The sequence below is a fragment of the Mytilus galloprovincialis genome, chromosome 6 (assembly GCF_965363235.1).
Source record: "Mytilus galloprovincialis chromosome 6, xbMytGall1.hap1.1, whole genome shotgun sequence".
In the NCBI taxonomy this organism is placed as follows: domain Eukaryota; kingdom Metazoa; phylum Mollusca; class Bivalvia; order Mytilida; family Mytilidae; genus Mytilus; species Mytilus galloprovincialis.
Window position 1 is genome coordinate 91,340,435 of NC_134843.1, and position 13,163 is coordinate 91,353,597.

The window sequence follows — 13,163 nt, forward strand, 5'->3', positions numbered from 1 at the left end:
AAATATTAGATGAACTTCAAATTCTCAGTCAACTAAAAATTCATGTCTGCTATGAGAAACTTTAAGATAAGAACTATTATATTATTAATTGTTGGTCCTTACTTTGTTGTTCAGTATTTATCTAGTAAGGAAACTTTCTGTTTGCAAATTACAGTGCTGGGGGAAAAGTACCAAGTGAAACTGGCCCTGTCTATTTGTCAAACCAAACTCAAACAATCTTTGACATTATGAATATTCAAACACAAGAATATAGAAATAACTGGATAGTCATATTACAATGCATTTGTCAGAGACACTTTACTATTAGTTTACATACTTTATTTAATAAAACATAGAATAATCACATTTTCAAAATATCTCTCATATATTATTACACATTTATATCAATGAAAACATCTCAATACACAATTAATGACAATATATGACTATTAATAAATAAATAAAAATATTCAATTCCCAACATTTTTACCTGAATTGACTTGACCCTGGTAAAAAACAACTTAATAAGGTTGATATCTATCCAATGCAGTTTACACATTTTCTAAAGGACAGATTAACCATCAAATAAACCAACATATTGTCAACCAACTTATTTTAGCAAGCAATTATTTTCTATTTACTGTCATGATTTTCAAAAATATTGTGAAAATAATTCTACATGAATATGTCTTAATCAACTTTTCTCTCTCTGCAATATTATAATATAACATGTAATTACACTCTCCAGTCACTGAGAATCAATGATATGAATAGAAATACAAACTGACAAAAGTGCATATTTCATAAATTAAGCAATTCTTATTTAATAGCCTAGTATACAAAAAATAATCTCAAAGGCTTTATGTTGCTATGGCAACACAATAATATTGTAGTTATACACCTAATTTCAAAAATAATAAATTTTTAATACTTTTAACATATTAACCTTTAAAAAAAAAACTATGCTCATCAATAACCAAAAGCACTACATGTACAAAAAACTTGCCTATGTAGCTTCTTAAACTGAATCTTCCCACAGGACTATATTTTTATGTGTTTTAATCTATATTAAATATAAATATGGCTTGAAATAGGACAATAGAGTTTTCATTGTTACATGATTATGATTATTATTAAAAAACTAAGCCTGAGTTTGTACAACTCCAAGTTGTAAAGCACTTACATGTTTAAAATAGTTCTATATTGAAGCCAATAGTTCATGTTGATAAGGGGGTCCTTTTAGCATGTAGTCCTTTCTATCAATGGAGTTATACCTTCAGAACTCATCAGCACTGTTACAGAGGAATCTTTGTAGATAACTACTGATGATATTACAATTATAACAACAAATTTATTCATTATGCTTAGATACCAAAATATAATTCAACAAAATTGACTGAATGACTGATTAACCACATTACAAATTTTTATTATCATAAATAGATGGACATTTACCAATTTCAAGAAAACAAATGCTTTCAGACATTTAAATAATAATTATGGCATTTTATATACTTTTCTGTCTCAGTATAGAAGTAGAATGTGTCCACAGTACACAATTACCCCACTTACACTATCATTTTCTATGTTCAGTGGACCGTGAAATTGACCAAAAACTTAAACCTGAAGGGCGTCAGATGGACCGTGACATGCCTACCAACAAACAAACAAATGGATCCACAGACCAAAACACATAATGCTCCTACGTGGGGCATAAAAAGGTGTAATCTTGAGCACAATACATGAAATAGGAAAAGTTTTGATTTACAAATTATGTTTTCTCAACAATTTACAAAGACGGTGGGTGGCCCTTCTATAAATAGGACATTTATTCCTTATCTCTGCACTTTCATTGAAAGAAAAAAAAAGCAAACATCGATGAAACTGAATGGTGAGTAGATTCTATATGACCATGATCACATGTTAAAACACCCTACTGAATGGTGAGTAGATTCTATATGACCATGATCACATGTTAAAACACCCTACTGAATGGTGAGTAGATTCTATATGACCATGATCGCATGTTAAAACACCCTACTGAATGGTGAGTAGATTCTATATGACCATGATCACATGTTAAAACACCCTACTGAATGGTGAGTAGATTCTATATGACCATGATCACATGTTAAAACACCCTACTGAATGGTGAGTAGATTCTATATGACCATGATCACATGTTAAAACACCCTAGAAAAGTTCAACCTATAAGTATAAAGAAAGAAATTAACATTTTACAGTTTCCCCTTCATTCAACTTTTGCTCAAGTAATAATGAAGCAAATATTAATTTGCTTCAAATTTGAAATGCTCCTGTTCAAAAGCTGTTTATTTGGCATAAATGTTATTATCCGAAAGGGGGGCATCAATTAGAGAAACGAATTTCGTACCTTACTTCATTGACCTTTACCTGAATTTTGTTGAAACAGACTATAGTAACATACACGTGTTTCTTATTGTCTCCATAATCTATAAATAGCGTTTATCGGTAATGTGACCTCATCAAATAATTTGTTAAAATTTTCGAATGAACAAGCGTGCACATCAATGGAACATAATTTCAACAGCGTACTGTGAAACTGACAGATCTATTTTTGGAACTTGTACACACTGTGTTGGATTATCGGAGTGGACTAAAACATGGGCATTATTGATTTTTCGTTTCATGTTTCTGAGTGACCGGGTCGATGTCTTTGCAATATTGTAATGGTTAAGTTTCAATTTTATTTTTTTAACTACAAAATGGGGGAGTTTATTAGAAGTCAAAAGTTCTGAACGCACGATTTTCGGTAGAGGGGCGTTAATTAGAAGGGGGGCTTTAAATAGAATAAATACGGTAATTGTTTTTAACATATTCATTTATAGAGCCTTCTTTGTTCCATTCATAAAGATGTCGTTATTATATGCACACAGAAACATCACATCACAGTAATCATATAATATATTTTTCTTATGAAAATTAAACCATTCTACATTCTTTAAAATCATACTTCATTTTTTTTTATAAATATTCTAAAATCTCATTGAATAATTGCATTTTTGAAAAAAAAAAAAATGGCAATGATGTTGGGAAACAACAACTATTCACAACCTGCATTAACAATGCACATTATATAGAAACAAAGACACAGGGCTTAAAATAGTCAACATTTTAACATCATTTTTTGTACAGAAATCACTATTTGTCTAGTTTATTTCTTTGGAGAATATAAAATGGTAACATTTTTTTTCAAATTTGGAACATTTTGTAATAAAACAGAATTTTATACAACAATTTTATTATGGTTCAGATAATGTCAAAAAAAACCAGCACAAATGTTTATCCAATAAAAAAGGATAAGTAATTGGAATCATACAGAAAACATACGAAATAATTTGGCAATTTTTTAAAGAAATATTATTTAATCTTTTCCAGTTAAAAATAACAAGATAGCACTTTTTCCAAGAATATTTAAATCAAAGATTCTGAAATAATAATAGTCAAATGAATGGATAACTGTCATATTCCTGACTTGGTACAGACATTGTCTTATGTAGAAAATGGTGTATTAAACCTGGTTTTATAGCTAGCTATACCTCTCACTTGTATGCCAGTCGCATAAAATTATCAAAATCTACCATGTGGTGACAAATCTTAGTTCTGTTACACTTTCCTAGTTTGTTTGTCTACACAGAGAATAAATAACAAGTGTTAAAATGAACACTTTTATCCCTTGGTTCATAAAAACTTCATTACAACATTAGCATGCAAATACAATTCATTTTAAATTGGTTATTTATTTTTTTGGTTTAGCTATTCTTACCACTAAACACAACATTTTTGTTTTAAACTTCTCATTGCTATTACACAATCCATAAATATAGACAAAAATAAATTAAAGTTAATTTTTACAATGAATTATTGAAACTTCAATTTAGAAAAATAGTCAATAAAATCTATTGCAAAATATGAGTATGTAACTATCTATATATAAAACCCCCAGAAATCTAAAACTTTTCCCTAACTACAAATCTTGCATTCTTTTTTTTTTCAAGTTGTCAGTCTTACTGTTACAGCATTTGTTTTGTACATATTAAAAAAATAGGAATGTTTGTAAAAATATTATTTAGTATCTAAGATTTTTTCATTATAATTCAACACAAATACAATAAATTTGATCACACAATAAAGTGTATATCTTTTTTTTCTTCATAAAGAGATCGTCCTCTTTTTCTGAATAAAAATTTTCTAATTTCTGATACAACGCATACACTTGAGGTTAAAAGTATCAGGAAAACAAAATCTGGAAAAAAAGAAATAAAAACATTATTTTCATAAGTCCCTGGTTAATACTTTTCCTGGTGTTCAAAAAGTACAAATGTAAATTATTAAAAATAGATGCAACTTTTGTTTGGTTTTGTTCTTCATTGGCAACCATACCACATCTCCTGATTTATATATGAAACAATAAGCCATTCCATTTACAACAGAAATCAAGGTCATAAAACCCAATAAGTTTATTTAACCCTGTCCTTAAACGAATTTGTTGTTGGATGTTTTTTCATTCACATATACTTCTATCATGAAAACATATTTTTTTTTATAGCAAAACGTATAACTTATCCTTGGTCATCTCAAGGAGATTAATTTCTCACTTAAGCTGGTAGGGCAAAAGTGAGAGAAGCAATTGAATTGAGATGACCAATGAAAATTTGTTTATCGCTATTTTACCTATAACAATGTCATTAATTTCATTGACAACAGCAAATGTGCCCTTAATTTCTAGCAATCATTTTTCATATCACTCTACTGTGCTGAGTCAATAAGATCAAAGGAAAATTTCGTAAAATAGTGATAATAATAAATATTATTGAAATCAAATTCAATTTAGTGTATATTTACCTGATAAATGAAGAGCCTCTGTTTGAAAAACGGCCTGCAGAGGTGGAAAATATATAACAAGGAGCTGACCAATGATAGATCCTCCGACAGCTATCACAAACATTTTATTGGTAAATAGTCCTACTTGAAACACTGACTTTGTCTGAAATAAAATAAAATTTATTTCAATGCACCATTATTTATTTTATCAAATCATATCACAAGATGACTCTTATCAATGAAGATGTGCATTGAAAGATCCAGATTAAGTTTCTTGGATTCTGGCTTGGTTAAGAGGAATGTTTGTCCATTTACCTTTTACTTAAACCATGCCTCTTTTGCATTAGAACAATTTTGTTATTCAGTGATCCAGGAAACCTGGGTAAAAACCTTTACTGTAAATTCAGAAATTACTGCAAGGTTGTTTTTATCATTGTGATTAATACAAATGTGTCAGTACCCGATAATAAGAACTCACATTCAGATATCTGATAGAGATATCAGTATGCAGAATTTTTTGAAATAGCAATAAATAATCTTGCATTTTTTTCTATTCTTCAATAATTGCAATAATAAATGGAATCAATAATTTCTGAATTTACAGTATTTGGCAATTGTTTTTAACAGTTCACATCATTATTAGTTCATATCATAATAAGTATATGTACTAAACTCAAGTTGCTGTCATCACAAGGCCAATGTAAACTACCATGAACCAGGATTTTAACCTAATACATTATACATTATTGGAAAAAAATAACACCCTTAACCTCCCTATCAGAATATAATCTGATCTGTAGAGGCATCCATTTTACTGTAGAACGAGGCCTGGAAAGTACTGGAATAATTCTGATACAAAAAATGCATTTTATGAGCAACAAAATAAAATTCTAACAATTTGAGTATTCTTTATCCATAACTTTAATTAAGAACAATCAAATTTTAAGACAACATATAGAACTTTTAATAGAAGAAATGAATGACTTATATTAGGAAACACCTACCTGAGATCGACAACTTAAAGCATTAAACATATCAAAGAACACAAAACATGTAAACGTCATCGTCGTGTCTCGTGGCGTTATTTTATTGTCACTCAACTAAAAAAGAATTAATCTTGTGATTAATACACTTGTATCATCATCTTAAAGACTTAAAATATAGTATAAGCCAATATACATAATTAACAGGGTCTGGTGATGTTATCTCAAAGACTGATACAAGCCAAATTTTGAATACCTCAGAAAAGTCTAAGATATTTATAGCTCAGATAAATAAAGCTTTTGACAGTAAAATAACATATAACAAATCTTAAAAATCTTTTGTTTTCTTGGTTGAGTTTGATCACAACTTATCTCAGTTCTGAACACCATCCATTTGGCTGACTACAGTATTGGTAGTTCAAGATAATTGATTTGTGTAAAAATGTGTATATGGCTTAGCTACTGTCTCATTGATTTGTGTAAAAATGTGTATATGGCTTAGCTACTGTCTCATTGATTTTTATAAAATGTATATGGCTTAGCTACTGTCTCATTGATTTTTATAAAATGTGTATGACTTAGCTACTGTCTCATTGATTTTTATAAAATCCAAGAATTCAAATGTGGAATCAAACCACTGTATGTCCCTTCTTCATATTATTTGTGGCTTTCTGTGGCATGAGTTGCTGTCTCACAGACACATATACTGTATCTCCTTTTATTTTTCAGAGATGGAACTTCGAATTTTTGATGAAGTAGTCAAGTCTTGTTATTTCAGATACAAATAGTTATATTATTCATGATTTTCAGAATCAAAACAAAATTTTGGTGACCACGGGCAACTGGGGGCTCTACTAATTTGAATAGTTCTTACTTCTCTCCAGAACACCCAAAGAGTTCCTGAGACTATTATAGTAGCAGATATAAGTATATTAACAATCAAACTCCTTGTTATTATAGGATCTTTGACCTTCCTTGGGGGTCTTTTAATTACATCATGGTCCACTGGTTCTACACCAAGACTGAAATATAAACAAAAGACATCCTTATATCACAGTGAAACCACAAAAATAAAATCATAAAACTGTAAATAGTTTACTGCTGTTGTTAATAACAGGATAAAATTTCTGTGAATTTTTTTTAAAAATACAACAGGAACTTACTGTAGATTAATGAATAAAATATATCAAAAATAAACAGCAATAAATGTCCTTTCCTGGATTTAAATATTTCAGTTTTACCCAGGAAACTCGACAAAAATTTACAACATAACTTTGTAGAAGAAATGTGTTTTCCCATCTATTTTGATTTCAAATCCTTTAATATTATTGTCTTGTCTTATTCTACATGCTAATAACTCAACAGCAATAACAAAAATTAAAGCACTGCATGGACATCCTTGTCTAATCCCTCGAAAAATGTTGAGGGGTTCAGATATCCACCCATTATTGATCACTGAGCTTTTAATATCTGTATACAAAGTTTTTATCCATTTGAGCATAGAATCTTGAAAGCCGAATTTTTTTAATGCTGAGAACATGGAATCCCATTCTAAAGAGTCAAAAGCTTTTGAAAAGTCTAAAAATAATAATGCTACTTCTATATTAAATTTTTCTGCATAATCAATTATATCCTGGATCTGTCTGATATTATAACCTATATATCTATTTTTTACATACCCATTTTGATCTTCATGGATAATTTTTGGTAAGACATTTTTAATGCGCTGTGACCTTAAACTTCTACTTAGTTAGTAGTGACCTCAAAATCAATAGGAATTTTTCTTCAATCATTTGAACATTATTAAAGTAATTCTAATTGCTGTCATGGAACTTTGATGGATAATTGTTTCATTGGCAATCATACCACATCATATTATTTTCATATTGGAAAAACTATTGTTTATGAATCAAAAGATTTTGTCCAGAAAACATAATTTGTAATCTAAGACAGAATCTTATATTACTCAATTTTCTTACAATTTGTCCAAATATTAATAGGAATTTGTTTATAATAGTGACATTGTGTTTACATACAGTATAATAATAGTTTATATCAATACAGTGTTTGTACACTGTTCTAAATGTACTTACCTCTGTGCAGGTGGCCCATCCATTATTATATTAATCCATAATATCTGCATAGCATTCAAAGGATTAGGTAACTTAAACACAGTACACACCGCTATCAAAGATAAAGCTGCTATACTCCTGTCAAAATATAGCATTCAATGGATTAGGTATTTTGAACATAGTACAAACTGCTATCAAAGACAAGGCTGCTATACTCCTGTCAAAATATAGCATTCAATGGATTAGGTATTTTGAACATAGTACAAACTGCTATCAAAGACAAGGCTGCTATACTCCTGTCAAAATATAGCATTCAATGGATTAGGTATTTTAAACATAGTACAAACTGCTATCAAAGACAAGGCTGCTATACTCCTGTCAAAATATAGCATTCAATGGATTAGGTATTTTGAACATAGTACAAACTGCTATCAAAGACAAGGCTGCTATACTCCTGTCAAAATATAGCATTCAATGGATTAGGTATTTTGAACATAGTACAAACTGCTATCAAAGACAAGGCTGCTATACTCCTGTCAAAATATAGCATTCAATGGATTAGGTAACTTAAACACAGTACAAACTCCTATTAAAGATAAAGCTGCTAGACTCCTGTCAAAATAAAACATTCAATGGATTAGGTAACTTAAACACAGTACAAACTACTATCAAAGACAAGGCTGCTATACTCCTGTCAAAATATAGCATTCAATGGATTAGGTATTTTGAACATAGTACAAACTGCTATCAAAGACAAGGCTGCTATACTCCTGTCAAAATATAGCATTCAATGGATTAGGTATTTTGAACATAGTACAAACTGCTATCAAAGACAAGGCTGCTATACTCCTGTCAAAATATAGCATTCAATGGATTAGGTAACTTAAACACAGTACAAACTGCTATCAAAGACAAGGCTGCTATACTCCTGTCAAAATATAGCATTCAATGGATTAGGTAACTTAAACACAGTACAAACTGCTATCAAAGACAAGGCTGCTATACTCCTGTCAAAATATAGCATTCAATGGATTAGGTAACTTAAACACAGTACAAACTACTATCAAAGACAAGGCTGCTATACTCCTGTCAAAATATAGCATTCAATGGATTAGGTATTTTGAACATAGTACAAACTGCTATCAAAGACAAGGCTGCTATACTCCTGTCAAAATATAGCATTCAATGGATTAGGTATTTTGAACATAGTACAAACTGCTATCAAAGACAAGGCTGCTATACTCCTGTCAAAATATAGCATTCAATGGATTAGGTAACTTAAACACAGTACAAACTGCTATCAAAGACAAGGCTGCTATACTCCTGTCAAAATATAGCATTCAATGGATTAGGTAACTTAAACACAGTACAAACTGCTATCAAAGACAAGGCTGCTATACTCCTGTCAAAATATAGCATTCAATGGATTAGGTAACTTAAACACAGTACAAACTGCTATCAAAGACAAGGCTGCTATACTCCTGTCAAAATATAGCATTCAATGGATTAGGTAACTTAAACACAGTACAAACTGCTATCAAAGACAAGGCTGCTATACTCCTGTCAAAATATAGCATTCAATGGATTAGGTAACTTAAACATAGTACTACAAACTGCTATCAAAGACAAGGCTGTTATACTCCTGTCAAAATATAGCATTCAATTGATTAGGTAACTTAAACATAGTACAAACTACTATCAAAGACAAGGCTGCTATACTCCTGTCAAAATATAGCATTCAATGGATTAGGTAACTTAAACACAGTACAAACTGCTATCAAAGACAAGGCTGCTATACTCCTGTCAAAATATAGCATTCAATGGATTAGGTAACTTAAACATAGTACTACAAACTGCTATCAAAGACAAGGCTGCTATACTCCTGTCAAAATATAGCATTTAATGGATTAGGTAACTTAAACACAGTACAAACTGCTATCAAAGACAAAGCTGCTATACTCCTGTCAAAATCAAATCAATACAGATACAAAATTTTGCAAAGAGGAAACATAATGACACAGTAAGAAAGCCAGTAAACTAAATTTGATGCCTTTTAATAATTTAACAAATAAAAGAAGACCGTAAGGGGTCAATTCCTTTTTTGTTTGAAATCATTGTCTTTATTTTGTGAATTATTTTTATCAAATCTTTCTTCCTCAATATTTCCATGTAGTCTTAAAATAACACTTATACTTACGTGCTAAGCTGAAATCTGACAAAGTTTCTTATATTATAAAATATAGATTTTCCTTCCTCAATTGCTGACCTAAAATAAAAGAATAGTTTCATACTGAAAACTATGTCATCAAACTATAAGTATAGAGTTAGAAATCTATGGAGAAAATGTATCTAAATTTGAATCTCATTTGAACATTTCCTCTTGCTATTTTTAGTATATATACAAGTTAATAAATTACCAAAATATCAAATACTTGTTATTATTCTTGCAGCCCTAACACATTACCATTGCAGGCTGAAGATAAGAAATGTATAAATTCATGCATTAAAATTACTATAATAAAATGCTGAAATGACGTTTGAGTTTCATGTGTGTTTTATAAAATAAAGTACTACAGTGAGTTGACTATAGGTGTTACCGTTTACCTGTAGCTATTGTTCAATCAGATTGAAACATTGACAATACAGTAGGGACATTTAAATTGACCAGTTGGTTTGGTAGATTTAAATCTACCTTGATGCTACCTGTAAAGTTTTTTATTCACCTAACTGAAACTTTCAGCATGCTTTTTTCCTGAAGTATTTCTTATCCTATCACTTCACCTGTTTAATTGTTACTGTTGTAGTATAACTGAGAAAGTTTTTAAACTTATAATTTTTTTTATATGGCATCAAGGCTTCAATTTTTATCTTTGTTGAATAATATAATATGCATTCAGTCTAAATTAGATTATATGGTATGAATAATGCTAGAATATGACCACTTATATAACTAGACACAAACTTATTTCATTTTTTTACATTAACTAAACACTGTGAATTTGATAAAAAAAATTCTTTTCTCATGTTTTTTTTTTTTTAAAGACTAATACAGGTAAAGAAATTAACATTTTTATTAGTCTTTTTGTTATGGAAATGGATGTTTTCCCTGAAATAATTATTCATTCAAATGCCAAAAAACACAACATTTAGACGGAAAAAGAGATTATTTTTTACTGTCATTTATAATTTTAGAAGAAGGCAAGCCAGATCAAGACTATATGTTTTTATAAGGGAATTTAATTGCATGTCATATAATTCACTACATTTCCTCTTTAATGTTTTCTTGGCCAAATACTATGAGTGCTTAGATTTCTTGCATATTGTTGGAAAAAAAACCTTTTTACTGTAATATCTCTTTGGCTGTTTAAATAACTCAAAATAATTTGTTTTTGACATGTTCCTTGCACAAATTGTTAATGTATATTCACATTGAAATATCAAAATCATATTTGAATGAACTGTTTTATTTACTCTACATATTTTACATCTCATCCAGTATTCAATTTTCTTTACCCGAAATAATTTATAACATTTTTCTAATTTTATGAACATGATGAAATTTTTTGAATATTTGTTCATGCTTTTGACTATATAACTAGATTTTCTCTCTTTATCAAAATTCTGTTAAATTTCCCATGATATATATATCCCTAAAAACAGGTACAGAATTTTGCAATATTTGATTATTTCCATTATCACATTTAAAATGAGTATCTCACTTTACAAATATTTTGGATAAGTTTATTCATATATTTTCACTATATCACTTGATTTTATTATATCCACAGTATTGAGTTTTTATTTCATTTACATGTATATATTCCTATTAAACAATATTAGATCCAGAACTTTATAATGATTATTTCCAATTTCAAATTCATATTATCCCAACATTAGGAATATTTTGGAATATTTTACTTTTTCTTTTCACTTTATCACTACATAAGACTATATCCACTTTATGAATTTAACATTTTGTTTCATTTCCATGATAATTCCAATGATATATATTCCATTTAAACAGGTGAATCACTCTTATAATATATCCCAAAATTTATAATGAATGTGTTGCAATTATTTCTCCTTCTCTTATAATAAATTTCAAAGAAAGCACTGCAAATATCATAATCCAAAATGAAAATCTTGAAGGGACATTATAAAGAAATGCACAACATATAATCCATTTGAAAATTGAAACTGAAATCACCTGGATAGCTCTTTCATGTGTCACTGACAAATGGACAATACTATGTATGAGGGTTACAAATTTAAAGAATCATTTATTATTTAACTAGAGGCTCTCAAGAGCCTGTGTCGCTCACCTTGGTCTTTGTGCATATTAAACAATGGACACAGATAAATTCACGACAAAATTGTGTTTTGGTGATGGTGACGTGTATGTAGATCTTACTGTACTGAACATTCTTGTTGCTACAATTATCTCTATTTATAATGATCTTGGCCCAGTAATTACAGTGGAAAATATTTTTTTAAAATTTACCAAAATTTATGAAAAATGTTAAAAATTGACTATCAAGGGGAATAACTCCTTAAGGGGTCAATTGACAATTTTGGTCATGTTGTCTTATTTGTAGATCTTATTTTGCTGAACATTATTGCTGTTTACAGTTTATCTCTATCTATATAAATATTCAAGATAATAACCAAAAACGGCAAAATTTCCTTAAAATTACCAATTCAGGGGCAGCAACCCAACAACGGGTTGTCCGATTCATCTGAAAATTTCATGGCAGATAGATCTTTACCTGATGAACAATTTTAATTTATTGTCAGATTTGCTCTAAATGCTTTGGTTTTTGAGTTTTAAGCCAAAAACTGCATTTTACACCTATGTTCTATTTTTAGCCATGGTGGCCATCTTGGTTGATTGGCGGGGTCACCGGACACATTTTTTAATCTAAATACCCTAATGATGATTGTGGCCAAGTTTGGAATAATTTGGCCCAGTAGTTTCAGAGAAGAAGATTTTTGTAAAAGATAACTAAGATTTACCAAAAATGGTTAAAAATTGACTATAAAGGGCAATAACTCCTAAAGTGGTCAACTGACCATTTTGGTCATGTTGACTTATTTGTAGATCTTACTTTGCTGAACATTATTGCTCTTTACAGTTTATCTCTATCTATAATAATATTCAAGATAATAACCAAAAACAGCAAAATTTCCTTAAAATTACCAATTCAGGGGCAGCAACCTAACAACAGGTTGTACGATTCATCTGAAAATTTCAGGACATATCGATCTT

General features: G+C 29.6%; 1 protein-coding gene across 2 annotated transcripts in view; it reads right to left on the reverse strand.

The window, feature by feature from the left end:
- Positions 1–296: 296 nt before the first annotated feature.
- Positions 297–13,163, reverse strand: part of LOC143080696 (calcium-transporting ATPase type 2C member 1-like) — a 58,093-nt gene continuing 45,226 nt past the window's right edge. For both annotated transcript variants that reach the window (XM_076256687.1, XM_076256686.1), the window contains 6 exons: positions 10,095–10,163; positions 7,919–8,035; positions 6,700–6,847; positions 5,847–5,942; positions 4,864–5,005; positions 297–4,264 (listed from right to left, as the gene is read on the reverse strand). In XM_076256687.1, coding sequence (XP_076112802.1) covers positions 4,140–4,264; positions 4,864–5,005; positions 5,847–5,942; positions 6,700–6,847; positions 7,919–8,035; positions 10,095–10,163 — 697 coding nt within the window. In that variant the 3' untranslated portion in view covers positions 297–4,139. The remainder of the gene's footprint in view (positions 4,265–4,863; positions 5,006–5,846; positions 5,943–6,699; positions 6,848–7,918; positions 8,036–10,094; positions 10,164–13,163) is intronic.